Source organism: Cheilinus undulatus, linkage group 12 (assembly GCF_018320785.1).
Source record: "Cheilinus undulatus linkage group 12, ASM1832078v1, whole genome shotgun sequence".
Lineage (NCBI taxonomy): Eukaryota > Metazoa > Chordata > Actinopteri > Labriformes > Labridae > Cheilinus > Cheilinus undulatus.
This window is the reverse complement of record NC_054876.1, coordinates 51,391,973-51,411,500: the sequence shown is the minus strand read 5'-3', so window position 1 is coordinate 51,411,500 and position 19,528 is coordinate 51,391,973. Positions and strand designations below refer to the sequence as shown.

At 43.0% G+C, this 19,528-nt stretch overlaps 2 protein-coding genes across 2 annotated transcripts; both read left to right on the top strand.

Annotated features, from left to right (window-relative positions):
- Positions 1-5,146: 5,146 nt before the first annotated feature.
- On the top strand, positions 5,147-7,167 carry LOC121518555 (histone-lysine N-methyltransferase KMT5C-like; the record flags this gene model as incomplete). Its single annotated transcript, XM_041800908.1, has 3 exons — positions 5,147-5,207; positions 5,654-6,653; positions 7,079-7,167. Coding segments are annotated over exons 2-3 (1,059 nt in total), but the record flags the coding sequence as incomplete, so codon positions are not given.
- Positions 7,168-7,201: 34 nt separating this feature from the next.
- LOC121518554 lies at positions 7,202-16,460 on the top strand. The gene is made up of 11 exons (XM_041800907.1): positions 7,202-7,227; positions 8,672-8,700; positions 8,791-8,912; positions 8,985-9,081; positions 10,776-10,889; positions 12,978-13,101; positions 14,568-15,113; positions 15,228-15,408; positions 15,619-15,842; positions 15,982-16,053; positions 16,432-16,460. Exons 2-11 carry the CDS (start codon positions 8,677-8,679, stop codon positions 16,458-16,460), a joined length of 1,533 nt encoding a protein of 510 aa, XP_041656841.1. The 5' UTR covers positions 7,202-7,227; positions 8,672-8,676.
- Positions 16,461-19,528: the final 3,068 nt, after the last annotated feature.

The window sequence follows — 19,528 nt, the reverse complement described above, 5'->3', positions numbered from 1 at the left end:
TGACTCAGAATGACTCAAGCAGTATACACAGCAAATTTGGGGGCCCTAGCACTTGGGAAAATGTACAGCTGCAACTCCTAAATTCTGAGATAAAGTTGGAACTTTTTTCTAGCAACATGTCAGACACTTGGGACCAAGCCCATTTGACTCAGAATGACTCACATAGTATACACAGCTAATTTGGGGGCCCTAGCATATGGGGAAATGGTCAGTTCCAACTTCTAAATTCTCAGTGAAATTTAGATCTTTTTGTAGATATAGACTGTAATCCAGGGGTGGTTGCATGTTTGTAGGTTTTCCACAAAGGACATAAGAGAAAAGAACAGGTCATTTCCACAAATTGCATATTTGGGCATTAATCTATTGACCTCATGGATTTAGGGTCATAACTCAGGAAGGCAAGGGCCAAGAGAGATGAGACAAAGTGCTCTGCAACGCTGTCAAGGAGCTCTATCACATATGTTACAATCACATCTCTCAAATGTCCATCCTGAGTGGGGGAGGAGTTTTCATGTTGAATTTCCAAACTCTAAACTCCCAGTTTTATGTGGAATTGACATTTGGCCTCATTTTTCAGGCACTTGATGTGATTCAAATCCCACCCAATCATCACTCATGATTGTTGGGGATATAGACTGTAATCCAGGGGTGGTTGCATGTCTGTAGGTGTTGCACAAAACAAATTTCATCCTGCAACCCTACCTTCAAAATTTTTTTAGGCCACATGTTTTTTGTTGTATTGTTAAAAGTCACCAATGAAGAGTTGAAATGGTAGTAAAACTTCATAAAACACACCATGAACTTGTTATAGAGACATTATCCATCATGTAAAAAGGGTTGGTGATCATATTCAACAATTTACCTGATAAAGAAAGTCCACACCAGTCTCGGTGCTCCTTTACGAAATGGCTGTCCTGCTCCTTGGTGAAGTTATCTCTGCAAACAGGAAATGGTTGAGGAGTTTTAAGGTCAGTTCCAGTAATTAAATTTATAAGTATTTGAATTGTTTTATAAAATGCTGGTGCACTTACAGATTGAAGTGTAGAAGAGGCCAATCAGGTAATAGCCAGGGGTGGTCACAGAGTTCAGAGATCAGTGTCTGCCATTTTATTTTGATATGTAAGTTTGTTGTGTCAGCAGGGTAATTGGAGCTGTTAAAAAATATTCTGATGCTTGTTTGCCTGTCTGAGAAGTTTTAGGGAGTTGTATCATTTAAGGAAGAATTTAAGCACACAATGGTATGATTTTGAAAATGTTTATCTGAAATTGTGCACTTTAATGTGTGTTTTCCAGCTTTGCTATTGAGCAAGCAAAAGTTTAATGTGATAAGTAATTAAAACCTCATTTAATTCAAATTCAATCAAATATGTACTCACCTTCCAAAATTTCATCTATAGAAAAGAACAGCCATTTTGTCTAGATAAAAAAAAAAAAAAAAAACTTGGACTTCCTTTGTAAACAGGAAGTGTTGGGAAGAAGGACGTTTAGCAGCACATGGTGAGTAAAGGCTAGCTCTCCAAATTTATCATGTTTTCTAGTCCAAAACTTGTTGAAACTTGATTGTTGTTGCCGTAACATAGCCTGTATCATCTTAAAAGATACTCAGCAAGGTTTGTGTTTGCTTTAAAATTGCCTACACATGATGGCACTTCTGTCAGAACCAGAAATAGAATGACATCTTAACCTTGAAAAGTTGATTTAGGCCACATGTTTTTCCTTGCATGGTTGAAAGTCATCAAAGAAGAGTTGAAATTGTAGTAAAACTTCATAAAACACAAAATGAACTTGTTATAGAGACATTATTCATCATGTTAAAAAGGTTTGGTGATTATATTCAACAATTTACCTGATAAAGAAAGTCCTCACCAGTCTCAGTGCTCCTGTGCAAAATGGCTGTCCTGCTCCTTGGTGAAGTTATCTCTGCAAACAGGAAATGGTTGAGGGGTTAAAAGGTCAATTCCAGAATTCCAAATTGCTATCTCTCAACTCTAGATAGATAGATAGATAGATAGATGGATGGATAGGTGGGTGGATGGATGGATGGATGGATGGATGGGTGGGTGGATGGATGGATAGGTGGGTGGATGGATGGATAGGTAGGTGGATGGATGGATAGGTGGGTGGATGGATGGATAGGTAGGTGGATGGATGGATAGGTGGGTGGATGGATGGATAGGTAGGTGGATGGATGGATAGGTGGGTGGATGGATGGATGGATGGGTGGGTGGATGGATAGGTGGGTGGGTGGATGGATGGATGGATGGATGGGTGGGTGGATGAATGGATAGGTGGGTGGATGGATGGATAGGTGGGTGGATGGATAGATAGGTGGGTGGGTGGATGGATGGATGGATGGGTGGGTGGATGGATGGGTGGATGGATAGGTGGGTGGATGGATGGATAGGTGGGTGGGTGGATGGATGGGTGGATGGATAGATAGGTGGATAGGTGGGTGGGTGGATGGATCGATGGATGGGGGGCCGGATGGATGGGTGGATGGATAGGTGGGTGGATGGATGGATAGGTGGGTGGGTGGATGGATGGATAGGTGGATAGGTGGGTGGGTGGATGGATGGATGGATGGATGGGTGGGTGGGTGGATGGATGGATGGATGGATAGGTGGGTGGGTGATGGATATGGGTGCGTGGGTGGGTGGGTGGATGGATGGATAGGTGGGTGGGTGGATAGATAGATAGATAGATAGATAGATAGATAGATAGATAGATAGATAGATAGATAGATAGATAGATAGATATTAAATTAATTAATAAGTAAATTAATAAGTAAATGAATTGGTTTATAGAATACTGTTGCACTTATAGATTTAAATGTAGAAGAGACCAATCAGGTAATAGCCAGGGGTGGTCACAGAGTTCAGAGGTCAGTGTCTGCCATTTTATTTTGATATACAAGTTTGTTGTGTCAGCAGGGTAATTGGAGCTGTTAAAAAATATTCTGATGCTTTTTCATTTAAGGAAGAATTTAAGCACACAATGGTATGATTTTGAAAATGTTTATCTGAAATTGTGTACTTTAATGTGTGTTTTCCAGCTTTGCTATTGAGCAAGCAAAAGTTTAATGTGATAGATAGAAATTTGGTTCTGATGACATTAGCTTTCATATTTTCATCTAAAATCATTATAAAAATCCACGTTTCAATCCTTGCAATTCTTGATTGGAACATTCTTTTCCTTTTAAAGTGTGAAGATGCCCCTCTCCATGATGTCCTGCATCCACTGCAAGCATCCAGGGTTTCAAAAGGCTCCCATCACTAGGCTTCAGCTATGGCATTTGCTACTGGCTTTGTCATTTCTGCCTTTCATCGCAAACCCATCTCAAGGCCTGCAGATCATCTCACGACCAGTTTCACCAACATATGCAGCGGTGGGAGACAAGGTCACCTTTCACTGTCACTTCACCATTACTCCTGAAGACTTGGGAACAATTGACATTGAATGGAGCATCAAGCCTGCAGACATCAGCGCGGAGGAGACCGTGTTTATTTGGTATGCCGATCGCATCTATAACCATTTTGAAAGATTTAAAGGAAGAGTTAACTTTGTTTCTCCAGATCCTGCAAGTGGCAATGCATCAATAACCATCTATGACTTGAAGCTTACTGACTCTGACACGTACCAGTGCAAGGTTAGAAAACTTCCCTTATTTGATAGCATCATCACTCGCCTGCATGTATTGGAGAGGCCAAACAAACCTATGTGCTTCCCTGAAGGTGTGGTTGAAGTGGGTCGGAACGTGGTGCTTAAATGTCGGTCTACACAAGGTAGTCCTCCAATGTGGTACACATGGGACATAGAAAGCAAAGGGAAGATGATCCCCTACAGTGGCATGGTAGATCCTGAGAGTGGTGACCTGGCTTTGAAACTAATCAGAGAAGAAATATCATCTGTCTTTGTCTGTACCGCTCGTAACTTTGTGGGTTCGGAAACATGCACCTTTACACTGGAAGTCGATACAACAGATGTTACTGTTGCAGTTTCGGCAGCCGTCACAGTCACTGTGAGCAGTATCATCATCATCGCGGCCATTGTTTTCCTCTTTTGCAGGAGAAAGGATGTTCAGTATCCTGGAAATGACATTTTAATGGATACACCGCCTCCTACGAGACAGCAGCCTGAAACCAAATTGACTGTATAGAACATGCCATGCAGTCCAAAGACAAGCAGCCTCATTATTTTGTTTTGATTTCTAAAGACATTTTTTAAGACCATTTCAGGTGACCAGGACATGTTAAATGTGAAGGAACTGTGGAATCTGATTTTTTTGTTCAGCAAATTTAAGTTTTTTCTAAAGATATTTAGATGGATTTCTTTGTCATTGCTTGTTGACAAGACTTTAGTTTGTTTTTCTTTGAATTTATTTTGAGGTTAGGCTGTGTCACAGATACTAAGGTCACACTATTGTTATGGTAAATGGTAAATGGACTTGTTCTTGTATTGCGCTTTTTGACTTAGCCACCAGTTCTAACACGTTCACTCAGATTTACACACCTGTGGAAGTGCCCCAGGATTAGGTGTCTTACCCAAGAACACCATGACATGTGAAATATGTAAAGGTATGAACAAAAGAGTTATTTTTCTGTTAGAGAATAAAGTACCAGCATAAAGCACAAAATGAGTCTTTTCATTGAATATTCAATTATCAGTGGGAACATAAAAGCTTGTTTTCCTTAAAAGCTACAGCACCACTAATGTGAGACAATCAATAACTAGAAAAGCACTCGAGAGTGCAGATCTCCATCAAGGTAGCTTAGTCCCCTGTGGTCTCATTTCAAACAATTAGCCTCATCTCCCAATGGCAGAAAATCTTTCAAAAATTCCCTGGTGGAGAGAGAGGGAGAGGGAGGGAGGGGGAGAGAGAGAGAGAGAGAGAGAGGGAGGGAGGGAGGGAGGGAGAGAGAGAGGGAGGGAGGGAGAGGGAGAGGGAGAGGGGGGAGAGAGAGAGAGAGAGAGGGAGGGGGGGAGGGAGAGAGAGAGAGAGAGAGAGGGGGGGGGAGGGAGGGGGGGAGGGAGGGAGAGAGAGGGAGGGAGGAAGAGAGAGAGAGGGAGGGTTAGGGTCACATGCACATAGATTAAAAGTTGGACTTCCTGTGTCTAAAGGAAGTGGTTAGGTCAACAGCAGCAGAAGCCTCGGCTGCATGATGAGGAAGGGTTAGCTCTGCTGTTAAACGATCTTTCTTTGGTAAAAAGTGAGTAATATTGTTAGTGTCTGCCTTTTTTCTCTTTCTAACATCACAATGTCATGTTGATCAGTGTTTTTATGCGCTTTTAAGCTTTTCAAAATCACTTTTTAGTTCATGTTTTGTGTAAAAGACAAAACAATGTGATGTAGATGTAAATGTGGAATATGTTTGGATTTCATGACACCTTCATTCGTGTGTGTGTACCAGGTAAAGATTACCATAAAATATATATTATTTGGATTCCTCTGCAACCATTCTGACAAAGCTCTGTAGAGAGAAGGTGTATCTTTGTATTTACGTGGAGGAATGAGATATTCACTTAAAAAGAATGAAGAGAGGTGCTGAAGGGTGGCCAATCTTTCTCTTTGCAGCCACCATGGAGGGGCTGAAAATGAATTCTGATGGTGATGTTGTTCTGATTGGGGTGAGACTGGGACTGTTTTGTCTTTCAGGTGTCTTTTCTTCACTCCAAGACCCCCAGCATGCTAAAGCCATGGACCTCAAGAAGCATGAATGCGAGGGAGCTTTGTGACAGTGATGATCTGGCCACAGCTTTGGTGCTGGACCCTCTGCTGGATTTCAGCACCAATAAAATGAACGCCATCGCATCACCAGAAATCCAGGGTTGGGATTCTCTCAAAGAGACTCTCCTGAAGTTTCAGTCTACACACAATCACAATGGCACATTTGATACACTGATGGCAGTTGACAAACCAGCTGGTGACTATTTTAGGTCCTTGGGAAGCCATCAGCAGGAACTGCTGAGGCAACATGTCTGGTACTACCTCAGTGCCATTCTGTTGGACAGCGGTGTAAAGATAGAGCCCTGCAACAGATACTCTTCTGAAACCAACAGTGCAAAGGTAATCTCAACAAGGCACTGGTTTCCAGGACAGTGTGTCGACGTCCTGATAGGCCGTGTAGCAACGTTAAGTCCTGCTGACAGTGGCGTGCTAAAGGTTGGGGTCAACGACTTCAGCGTCATGTACTCCTCACACAAACAGTGCGATCAGCTCATGCTCGGACCTGCACGATTTGTCAACCACGACTGCGATCCAAACGCCAAGTACATCGCTGGCAAATCCTTTGCTCGTGTTGAAGTGATAAGGCCTATCTCACCTGGCGAGGAGATCACATGTTACTATGGTCCCACCTTTTTCGGGGAGGGGAATAAAATGTGTGAATGCTACACCTGTGAGAGGAATGGAGGGGGTCACTTTAAGCACAGAGAAAGGCAGCTTCCCTCTGAAACAACAAAGGAGACTGTGAGCCAAAAGTATCACATGAGAACTCGGCAAAATAGGTCGTCAGTGCAAAAGGATGAAGATCCAGTCAAGGAGGCCAAGAGAGCCAAGAGGACAGCAATAGACAAAGAGCTGCAGGAAATGCCGACGTCCAACCCCGATGCACCCATGTTGTCAGAGCTGAGTATGAGTGATATCGCTGAATATGGTAATACCCTAAAAAAGGGCACTAACGTAAGGCTCACATAATCAGAGGCCTGTACTATGAAGTGGGATTAACATACCCGGGATATCTCTCCATTCTCAAGGTTGATTTACCACGCTCACATAAAAGGGGTGGAGTTTGGATCTTTGATGGGCAGGCCATTATCAGAGAGCTGATTGGAGGTGGTGCTTTTATACTCGCCAATCTCTTATCCAGAAAGTAGCCTGTTTATCTGTTCAGTGTAAGTTGCTATGGTGATTTAAAGCTTAGAGGAAGTGTCGTAGGACGGAAACCCCAGGGTTAAGCCTGAATTTACCTCGATGAGAGAAAATGCAGCTTTGTAGTACAGGCCTCTGATCCACCTGTGTTTGGAAATACTGTGTTTCCTTTTAGTAATGTGGAACTTTGGCATTTCCTTTTTTGAGCAGTATATGTCTCGGAAGATAGGAGAAGAAACAAGGCGGTGAATAGAAGGAGCAAGCCCAGATCTGGACCAGGTCAGACAGCGGAAGGGGGAAGAACAGTAGCCAGAACCCAGGATAGGCGGGAAGAAGGATAGATATCCTTAAATCTAAAGGTAAATAAAAAGGGTTAGGGAGAGGATTTTACAAGGAAAAGCAAGTGTTTAATTGATCAACTATTGGAATTACAAATGAAAACAGCAGGAAAGCTTGAGGAAATTTTATCTGAAATTGAATAGAATGTTTTCCAGCTTGCTAATGTTTGTTTGTTTGTTCATTTAAAATTCACAATGGACATGATTTTAATGTAAAAGTAATTAAACCTCATTTAATTTTCAAATTCAGTCAAAGATGTCACCTTCCAAAATTTCATCTATAGAATAGAACAGCCATTTTGTCTATTTAAAAAAACTCACAATGGTATGATTTTGAAAATGTTTATCTGAAATTGTGCACTTTAATGTGTGTTTTCCAGCTTTGCTAATGTTTGTTTGTTTGTTCATTTAGATCATATTTGCTTATTTAGAATGAACAAGCAAAAGTTTAATGTAATAAGTAATTAAAACCTCATTTAATTCAAATTCAGTCAAAGATGTACTCACCTTCCAAAATTTCATCTATAGAAAAGAACAGCCATTTTGTCTAGATAACTTCCTTTGTAAACAGGAAGTGTTGGGAAGAAGGTAGTTGAGCAGCACATGGTGAGTACAGTCCAGCTCTCCAAATTTATCATGTTTTCTTGACCAAAACTAGTTGAAACTTGATCGTTTTTGCTGTAAAGTAGCCTGTAACATCCTAATGTCATACATAAATCGCCCATGAACTTATTTTGATGGCACTTCCGTCAGAACCGGAAATAGAATGGGATAGATGTAAATGTGGAAGCTAAAAGTTGTCATTCCAATTTTTCACGTATTATTATGTTTTTTTTTTGTCCAAAACGTGTTGAAACTTGATTGTGTTTGCTGTAAAGTAGCCTGTAACATCCTAATGTCATACATAAATCGCCCATGAACTTATTTTGATGGCACTTCCGTCAGAACCGGAAATAGAATGGGATAGATGTAAATGTGGAAGCTAAAAGTTTTCATTCTGATGTTGGTTTCACTTATGAATGAAATAAATGAATCCCATAGCTTTGCTATGAGGAGGAGAGTGGCTTGTGTCGTTGCCCCGAGCCCCTAACAAGTAGCTAAAAACAAACCAAATTTTGTCATAAAGCAGTGATGCTGGTCTGTGCTCCTCCTAATGCTCCCAATCAAATCCATAATGTTGACATTTTACCTTTCCTCTCTAAAAAGCAAGTAAAAAACATTCCTAATTAAAGTTTAATCGATGATGCACTTACCTTCTGGAACTCAATTTTCTAAAGTGATGCTGGGTCGCACCTGCGCATCCTGAACCCTAAAATACATAAAAGAATGTCAATTACACTTGCTTTTCTTCAGTTTGCAAGTTGTTAAATCTTGCATTCAGACAATTTTTATTGTTTCATTTTTCCCTCATTTTCCCTCTATTCAAACATTGACAACACTTGTCTCTCTTAAACTTCTATGACAGGTATTATGTTTTCCCAGTCGCCCCAAATGGTAAGTCAATTTTAAAAAAGGCAGTTTGCATTATGTGACATCAATGATGCAGAACCTCAGTTTGATTTGTTACTTTTCAATTGTCCACAGGGGGATAAATTGTGTGGAATTTGCTTTAGGAACTATGTCAACCTAAAGCAACACCTCCTCGTGTCCCACAACATTCCAAACATGACTGAGTTTCGACTTCTCTTAAAATATGGAAATGGACGGTGAGACTGAGAATTTTTCTGTCATAGATATGCTGATGTGTTTTTGATTGTTTTTTAAATTTCCTGCAACAGAATCACTTCAAAACTGGATTGTCCTATTTGCGACAAAAGAAGCTTCATCCGCCTGGACAAACACCTTATCACCAATCACTCAGTGTCTTCTTTTGAGGTTAGTTTATTCAGTTGCTTTTAATTTTGCAAGATCTGCTGTAATTTTTTTTACCTGACCATTAATTAAATGGAGTGAAGCCTGCAAGCTAGTTCAGGCAGACGACACAAGCTGCACAGAGACACATAGGCCACATGTCCCACTCTTCATAGCTTCATAACTCTTCATTGATGCATGTTTTTTTGCCCCCACCGCCCCGTAGCATACACCTGCAGGCTCCAGGGATTGGTTCAGTATGTTTAGCTCATCACTCCTCAATGTCTCCATGTAGGGGAGAGTGGGGTGACGTGCCAGTTTTTACTCAAAGTGATTTTAAAGTGAGGCCATGACACTAATGCCTCCAACTTAAGTCTGTACACATATTTCAGGATGTGATGCATCCCTGGGAACAACAACTTTGGATCTGAAATAAACTGTTTAAGAAATATAGCTTTCAGAAAAAAAAGAAAGTTGTCTCATGGCACAACTTGCCTCAAAAGTGGTAAGTTGTGCCTTTGGGGAGAATACGCTGGGGTAAATTGTGCCAGTGATTATTGAAGATAATTAAAGTAAAACAGAACATTTTAATCTCATAAACTGTAATGCTATATAAAAGCAAGACAAATTCAATACAAAATTACTCATTTAAGTTTTATTTAGATTTCATCACCCTGTTAAACTGATGGAATAAGTCATATTTTCTAGTTTTTGGGGAAACACAAAAATCTTAAATACACAATATGTTATATTTGTGAATCATTTAATAAAGTGATATTGGCCACTTCTGAACATCTCATTGTGGCTTAGGCCAGTTAAAAACTGAATAAACTGCTCTTTAATAACATAGTGCAAACTCAAAACTGAAATCAGTGTTAGCTAAATTAAACAAACAGCAGGTTAATCAAACACTGATGAGGCCCATCTCCTCACTCCTCCAGCTGGTCTTGGCCTTTCTTTACTGGGTTCTAGGTGTGTAGGTCTCAGTGTGTGGATTTGTTAGGGTGGGTGTGTCAGTGTGTGAGGGTCTGGGTGAGAAGGTGTGTGGGTTAGGGTCTAGGCCTGTTGGTCTGGGATTTGTGTTTCTGGGTGTGTGGGTCTGGAGTTGTGGGTATTTGGGTCTGGTTGTGTGGGGGTCAGGGTTTGGATGTATTTTTGGGTCAGGGTTTATGAGTGTGCCACTGGCACAACTTAACCCAGGCCCTTTGGCACAAATCACCCCAGCCCCATTATTTTTGAAAAACTAGCATGATCCTGCAGTTTAGAGCTAATACCATGCTAACTTTATAGACTCATTGTGTAGCCTAATAAAGCACTAGAACATGTGTGAAATGTTTTCAAACTTATCTTTAATTGTTCAGACACAACAATCAAAAAACCTTAATCATATAAATTTTAGTCTGAAAGGCAAAAATCAGTTTTTTGAGCTAAAATGTGCTTACCTCTCATGCCATGTGTCTCCCTTTTATACAGGATGAGTAAAATGGATGGCTCTTCAAAAATATGTGGTCACATGACCAAATTCTTCTATGGTTTTCTAGAAACAAGGGGTGGCACTACTTCCCCTTTGGCACAAATCCCCCCACTCTCCCCTAAAGTTATCTGCTGGGAGGGATGAGACTGGAGCCTGGGTGCCAAACAGGAAATATGCATTTGCTGCTACAATAAACATTTCAAACACAGTTGTCTGACAGAACTTCATCTTTTTTTGTTATCAGGAGCGAGAGGAGGTGATGAAACAGGCCAAAAGAGCTGCTGTGGTCAAACAGCTGAGTGAACTGAGGTCCCTAAACCCCCCTGTGCCAATGGCATCAACACTGGACATTGACAATGTATATTCACTTGCTTTTAATTCTACAAGATCTGTTGTAAAAAAAATCCCCTTATAATAATAATATTAATAATAATAATAATATTAATAATAATAATAATAATAATAATAATAATAATATCTTGAATTTATTTAGCACCTTTCAAGAAACCCAAGGACGCTTTACAGGAACTCATAGACATGGACAAACTATGTGAGGGTAGGATGAGTGTAAGGGCTGGTTTAGTGAAGACTGTAGGCTGTGGTGAACAGGTGGTGCTTGAGACGTTTTTTGAAAATGTCCAGAGATGGAGCGCTATGAATGTCTGCAGGAAGAGTGTTCCAGAGGGTGGGGGCTGCAGCACTGAAGGCTCTGTCTCCATAGGTTCGGAGTTTGGTTTTGGGCATGGAAAGTAGGCCGGTGTCTGAAGATGGAAGGTTGCGGGATGGTGTGTATGGATGGAGGAGATCAGAAAGGTACTGGGGAGCCAGAGCATGGAGAGATTTGTATGTTAGGAGGAGGACTTTGTAGTTGATATGGGACTTGATAGGGAGCCAGTGGAGGTGGATGAGGGTTGGAGTGATGTGTTGCCAGGGTCTAGTGCGGGTGAGAACTCTAGCTGCAGAGTTTTGGACGTACTGAAGCCTGTCCAGGGTTTTGCTGGGAACTCCAGACAGGACTCCATTACAGTAGTCTAGGTAGGAGGTTATGAAAGCATGAATGAGTGTTTCAGCCACAGAATCAGGGAGTGATGGTCGGAGTCTGGAGATGTTCTTGAGATGATAGAAAGCAGATTTGGTGACAGACTTTATGTGGGACTGGAAGGAGAGGGTGGAGTCCAGGATGACGCCCAGGTTTCAGACCTCGGAGGACGGACAGATGGAGGTCCCGTCCACATCGAGCATGAGATCTCCAACCTTCTGCAGCAGCGCTTTGGGGGCCACCACCATGAGCTCTGTTTTATTGCTGTTGAGTTTGAGTTGGTTAGAGGTCATCCAGGCTTTGATGTCGTGGAGGCAGTTTACCAGGGAGTGGGGAGGGAGCTGAGTGGATGGTTTGGTGCTGAGATAGAGTTGGGTGTCATCTGCATAAGAGTGGAAGCTGAGACCATGTTTGTGAATAATCTGTCCAAGGGGAAGCATGTAGATGGTGAAAAGGAGAGGTCCAAGAACAGAGCCTTGAGGCACGCCCTGGTTAACTGGGGCGGGGGATGAGTGAGAGGTGCAGGGAAGGTTGGAGATCGGTCGATAGTTGGAGAGGTCCTCCGGGTCTGACCCGGGCTTCTTGATGATGGGGGTTACTGAGGCAGTTTTGAAGGATGATGGGACAATTCCAGATGATAATGAGGTATTGATGATGTCTACCATGATGGGACACAGAACAGACAGAGATGCTTTCACCAGTGGTGTGGGCATGGGGTCGAGGGAGCAGGTGGATGCCTTGGCCTTCTTGACCCATTCGGTCACTTGGAGAGTGTCCACGGGTGTGAAGCAGGAAAGACGGCAGTGAGGCGGAGGAGCGGTGTCCTGGTGTTAAGTGAAATCCTGAGGTGGAGGTCCAGATGAAAGTTGCTGCTGGATGGAGGCAAATTTATCCTGGAAAAACTGCAGGTGCCTAGTGCAGCGGTTGAAATCAGCTGGGGGATGAAGGTTGTCAATGGGGCGGAGAAGGCGATTTATTGTGGAGAAGAGCATCCGGGGATGGTTTTGCTGGTCACTGATGAGGGATGAGTAGTAGCTGGACTTTGCTCTGGAGAGAGCTTCTTTGTAGGAGCTCACATGCTCTTTATAGGCCTCCAGATGGACGGTGAGGCCAGATTTTTTAGAAAGTCTCTCCAGCTGTTGGCCAGAAGCTTTCATGGAGCGGAGTTCAGCAGTGTACCAGGGGGCTGGGTGGGTAAAGGAGACTGAGTGAGTCTTCAGAGGGGCGAGAGAATCCAGGCTGAGGGATAGTGCTTTATTGTAGTGACTCACCAGGGTATCAACTGTGGTTATAGGGTGTGTAGTGGTCAGGTTGGTAGCTAACATGTTCGTGAGGGCTGGGATGCTTATTGACTTTAGACTTATGAAGTTACCTGACCATTGATTGACTACATTTTTATGTGACCAGGAGAGAGAGAGGGTGAGGAAGGAGGCCAGACCAGCAGCTGCAGTGAAACTGCAGCAGAAAAAGAGGTCCTCAACCCCCCCTGTGCCCATGACAGGTGATGATGACCCTCCTGCTGAGAGAGATGGTACTTTATAGTGATTATAGTGAAAGTTGGAACTTTTTTGTAGCAACATGCCAGAGACTTGGGACCAAAGCCACTTGACTGAGCATGAGTCAAATAGTATACACAGCAAATTTGGGGGTCCAAGACACTTGTGATCATGATCAATTCCATATTCCAATTTCAGTGTCAAAAGTTGGAACTTTTTGTAGCAACATGCTAGACACTTGGGACAAAGCCCATTTGACTCAGAATGACTCAAACAGTATACACAGCAAATTTGGGGGCCCTAGGCACTTGGGGAAATGGTCAGCTCCATATTCCAATCTCAGAGTCAAAAGTTGGAACTTTCTGTAGCAACATGCTAGAGACATAGGACCAAAATCAATGAACTTAGCATGACTCAGATAGAATTCACAGCAAATTTGGGGGCCGTAGGCACATGGAAAGATGGTTAATTCCAACTTTCAAATTGTGAGTCAAAAGGTTTTTTTTGTTTGTTTTTGTTTTTTTGATAAAAACTTGAGTGGTTCTTTGAGCTAGAGATCTCAAATTTTGACATGTGGTACCCACATTTGTCTGTTATAAATGACATGCACTTGGACTTCTACTACACCATCACAGATTATGTAAATCAATGTCAAATACAAGGAGGTATGTTGTTACAGCCCACTCTTGTAGCAGGTTGAGTAATAACACTTTTAGGATGGATGCAACAATTAAATTATTATGGTTAGAGAAGATCCACTCTGATAAATGTATGGAAGCACTTTAATGGATAAGAAAGAAGGAACCATAAGCTTGTAAGTCTACAACAATAATAATAACCGCAGATACACTCAGAGTGGTGTTTCAGCACCATGGGCAGGGACAGCAGCAGATACACTCAGAGTGGTGTTTCAGCACCATGGACAGGGACAGCAGCAGATGCACTCAGAGTGGTGTTTCAGCACCATGGACAGCAGCAGCAGATACACTCAGAGTGGTGTTTCAGCACCATGGACAGCAGCAGCAGATACACTCAGAGTGGTGTTTCAGCACCATGGACAGCAGCAGCAGATACACTCAGATGAATTTTTTTACTTTTTTTACCTGAAAAATCGCTTTTTTGGCTGCAGAATAGACAGTATCAATTCAGAGACATGAGGCTTTACCAGTGAGCTCAATTTGTGAGTGGGCATGGACTGCATTGATGACATTACTACAGCTCATTTCTGATTGGTCAAACTGAGAGTGTTACAACTATCCCTTTGTTACAACCATCCCCGGTGTCCCCTATCTGACCCCTAATTTCTCCCTGGGGTGCTGGACAGCCAGCAGCCATCAAGCTGACCTTGTGACTGAGTTTCACAAGGTCAGAGTGAGGGATAAAGTGTGAACTGAATTTTCCCAAAAGAGATCAAAAATAAATAATGATAAAAGATGCAATGATTTAGACTTAAATATGGAAACACTGGGTTTTACGTTGTAATTTCCATCTTTCCTTACAGACAACGGTCCCTCTTTTGAGCACCCTCACCTGGAGCAACAAGGACTAGAGCCCATCTTCACCTCCACCCCCAACTTTTCTGCTGGAACTTACCAGCAGTCTTCCATCTCTGCAACCTCAACAGATCCAGTTCCAGTGTTCCCAGACAGTCCCTCGCCCGTCCTCCCGGGTCACTTGAGTGCCTCTCCTGAGCACAGTCCTTCTCCCCTTCTTCCCGCAGCCAAAGACCTTTCTGCCCATGTGAGTCAGCTCCATTCATACAGCCTTCAAAGCCAAGTGGAGAGCTCTCCCCCTCTCCTTTTCCCCTGCACATCTTATGTAACAACAGCTGCTGAACCTCATCAAGCCAGCCTTCCAGGGTACTCGTGCCCATGCCAATGCAAGCAATTTGAACAGAGATTGAAGTCCCTGGAAGCAAAAATGGACAAGTTTTTGGAACGGCAGACATCGTCATCGAAGAAAATAACACCATCACCACATCTGTCTGCACAAAAGGGGGAATGGGTTCGGAAGACAGGAAAGTCACCCAAGAACAAACCTTTATTTGGTACGTTTTTCTTTCCCTTTTGACTAAAAGTTGGGGAGAGAGAAGAAAGACAGTTAAGCTAGTTCCCCCTATTTGTTCTGGATAGTAGAACTAATGTTTTACCTCTTTTTTCAGAAAAAGTTCTCCAAGACTTCCACAGCTTTCGCCTGGGTGCAAGAACGGGGCGTAAGGATAGGGAGAATGCAAAGCAGGCCATGAGCCATGGGTTCCGCTTTTGCCTTTACATGGCCTCTGGCCAACCAGCATCCATGACCAGTGACCTCAGGTTCCTTGGGGATGTAAACAGGTTGCGTGTGTAAGTAATCTTTCAGTCATTTTAGAGACTTGACACAGAATAAATATCAGACTTGTCAATAACAAATGACTTCCATATTTTTCTCTATGGCTTTCAATTGTCTGTAAACTGTGATGTTTTGAAATAGATGGAAATTTGGATGTTGCAATATGAAATGTAGTTTATGGTGATGACTAGGAGGTAAGATCAAGTAACGTGTAACTTTCACAGCTGGCCAGCCTACCTGACAAAGAAGGGATATTCCCCCACCACAGTGAAGAACATGCTCCATAATGTAGCGAGCTTTTTCAACCATGTTGAAAATTGCTTCATGTCGCAAAGCCGGCTGAAGCACAAGGACCTGGTGGCTATGAGGTACGAGCTCAAGAGTTTACAGTCTGATGTCCAACGACAGGTTGTCGTCCACCGACAGAAGGTGTTAAAGAAAAAGTCAGGTAGATGTTGTCACTGCCTTTCAGTCTCATATTCTGTTCTCTATTATTTTTACATTTTTGTGAGCTTTATTTATTTTGTGGTTTTTCGAAACTGGGGCTCACAATATTTATCTTGGTGCCTCTCACACTGTTTTAACAGATGATCAGCTCGACGCAGGACAGGCAAAGGAATTTATGAAGGCTGCCAGGAAAAAAATTCCTAAACTGTTAAGTAAGTAGCCTTACTTATTCTGTGTGTGTCAAACACCAAATTTGGGGGTCCTAGACACTTGTGAACATGTTCAATTCCATATTCCAATTTCAGTGTCAAAAGTTGGAACATTTTGTAGCAACATGCTAGACACTTGGGACCAAGCCCATTTGACTCAGAATGACTCAAACAGTATACACAGCAAATTTGGGGGCCCTAGGCACTTGGGGAAATGGCCAGTTCCAACTTCTAAATTCTCAGTAAAAGTTGGAACTTTTTGTAGCAACATGCCAGACACTTGGGACCAAGCCCATCACATTGTATTCCTCCTTGAGTAGCGTTCATTCTTACGGGTAGGGTTTGCTGTGTTTTCAAAAATATGTCTACTATGTTTTCTAGGATCTTTGTCCCAAACCCTCTGCCACTGATCATGCCCTGCTAACTGGCTACATCCTGTGCTACCTGGCGATACTAACAGGGCACAGGTCAGTGGTGTTCATCAACATGACAAAGGAAAACGTCTCCAACTCCGAGAGCTGGGACCATGGAACAAAGTTTCAAGTTCTGGTTAGTATTTTTTTCTTTTTTTCATTACATAGCCTTACCCTATGCTCATATTCTGATTTTTAAAACCCCAAATATTACCCCAGGTTACTCCTTTTCTATTCAGAATATTTGATATCAGGATCAGCTTTATTGGCCAGGTATGTTTACACATACAATACAATACAATAAATACAGATAATACAGAATGGTGTTTGGATATCAACAGTAAAGCGAGGGGTTAAAATTCATGCACAGTTTGTTGGTGCTTGTGGCCATTAAGAGTTCAGCAGAGTAACATCCCAGGGGAAAAAGCTGGATCTGTGTCTGTTGGTTTTGGCATACAGCGCTCTGTAACGCCGGCCTGAGGGGAGGAGCCTGAACAGTTCATATGCTGGGTGTGAGGGGTCTGCAGAGATGTTTCTTTCCCGTTTCCTGGCCCTAGACCTGAATACATCCTGGATGATGGGCAGGTCTGCCCTCATGATTTTCTCTGCAGTCCGTTGCAGTCTGTCTCTGTCCAGTTTAGAGGCAGACCCAAACCAGACAGTGATGGAGGTGCAGAGAACAGACTGAATGATGGCAGTGTAGAAGGTCACCAGCAGCTCCTGGGGGAGGTTGAACTTCCTGAGCTGTCGCAGGAAGAACAACTTCTGCTGGGCCTTTCTCCTGTTGGAGTCTATGTGAGGTGGTCTTTAGGAAGAACAGCCTCAGCTGGACCTTTCTCCTGATGGAGTCTATGTGAGGGGGTCTTCAGGAAGAACAGCCTCAGTTGGGACTTTCTCCTGATGGAGTCTATGTTGGAGGTCCACTTCAGGTCCTGGGAGATGGTGGTTCCTAGGGACCTGAAGTTGTCCACAGTGGACAGAGTGGTGTCGAGGATGGTGAGGGGGGTTGATGTGGGGGGTGGTCTCCGAAAGTCCACAGTCATCTCCACAGTCTTCAGCAGGTTCAGCTCCAGGTGGTTCTGACTGCACCAGAGAACCAGCTGATCCACCTCCTCTCTGTAAGCTGACTCATCACCGTCTCAGATGAGATGGATGACTGTGGTGTCATCAGCAAAGTTCAAGAGTTTCAGAGACGGGTCCCCTGAGATGCAGTCATTGGTATAGATGGAGAAGAGCAATGGAGAGAGGACACACCCCTGGGGGGTGCCAGAGCTGGAGGTCCGAGTGCTGGATGTGACGCGGCCCAGCTTCTGCCGCCTGTCTGTCAGAAAGCTGGTGATCCACTGACAGGTGGAGGCTGGGACAGCTTGTTGTGGAGTAGTTCTGGAGTGATGGTGTAGAAAGCTGAAAGGTCAAGGACATGCAGTTACAAAACTTGGGTCTATGTCATGTCAACTATTCTTTATTAACCAAATAAGGAAAATGTGTCAGAACCATTTTAAAATATTTCCTACAAAATAAATCATAACAAAAAAATATCATAGAAAGAAATATTACTTTTCTTTAAGTCACAAGGCTTCAAGATATTCTGCACAATTGATACCTGACTTATCTGAGGAAAACTGATTATTTGGGGGTTTTTTTTGTTTGTTTTTTGTTTTGTTTTTTTTTTTTACCAAGGTGGATGAACACAAAACAGTGAAAACTTTTGGCCAAGCGGCACTGAGCCTCGATGAGGAGGAGTTTCAGTGGCTCCAGGACCTGGCTAAAAGGAAATGCGGAGAATATCAGCTCAACCCTCTTGTGTTCCATGGAGAACAGGGGAAACCCCTGAGAAATGCATGTTCATTCCTCCAATCAGCTTGGAGTGATGCTGGCATGGCGGGGAACATCACCTTCACTAAGATCAGGAGCAGCGTATCAACTCAGGTAAGAAACAAAGTTAAGTTGGAATCTGCTTGTAGGACAGGATTTTCAGCTTGTAACCTGCTCATTAATTTGAATTCTTAAAATTAGAATAAATAATGTGGATTCTAACATGTCCAATATCAGGCTATAGACTTGGGACAGAGGACTTTTAAATAAGAATGACTCAAACAGTATACACAGCAAATTTGGGGGCCATAGGCACATGGGAACATGCTCAATTCCATATTCCAATTTCAGTGTCAAAAGTTGGAACTTTTTGTAGCAACATGCTAGACACTTGGGACCAAGCCCATTTGACTCAGAATGACTCAAACAGTATACACAGCAAATTTGGGGGCCCTAGGCACTTGGGGAAATGGTCAGCTCCATATTCCAATTTCAGAGTCCAAATTTGGAACTTTTTGTGGCAACGTGCTAGGGGTTTGGGACCACGAACATTTAACATGACTCTAATTCTATACACACCATGTTCTGGGTTGAGAAAATGGTTAATTTCAACTCCTGTAGAAGAAATTAATTATTTTTTTGTTCGACTTTCAGGCCAACCGATACCTTTCAGAGAAAGAAAGGAGGCAGCTGGCCAAATCTATGTGCCACGATCCGAACACAGCAGATAGGTTTTATGTCGCTCTTCCTGACAAGGAGACAGGTCACCAGACCAGGAAGCTGAGACTTAAGGCCTTGGAGAAGGCTTCTTCACACCCCCCTCAGTATGATACTGAGACACCGTCCACCAGCTCTGATGAAGAGGAACCCCCGTATGATGATGAGGTTTCAAGCCCTCCTTGGTGTCCTCTTCAGAGGAGTTGGATGACAAAAATTCAGACTGGGTCAGCCACAGAAGGAAACTGTCCTTCTCACCGAAGAAGGAATGTGAACCATGCGTAGTGACGCTTGACAGATTAAGACCCAAAATTGCAGAGTATTATCTGTACAAGCAAAGATCTGGTACAAAGCAAGCTTTATCCGTCCATCCTGAAGCACCCAGGGCCGAAGAGGGGCAGGAGACCCCTGCAGAGCAGGCTCAAGAAAACATGCCTGAACCCACGCTTGCCACTGTGCTCACACCTGACCTCATTCTCGACACTCCAGACATGAGGCAGGACATAACAGAATTTGTTCCCGACACCCTGCTA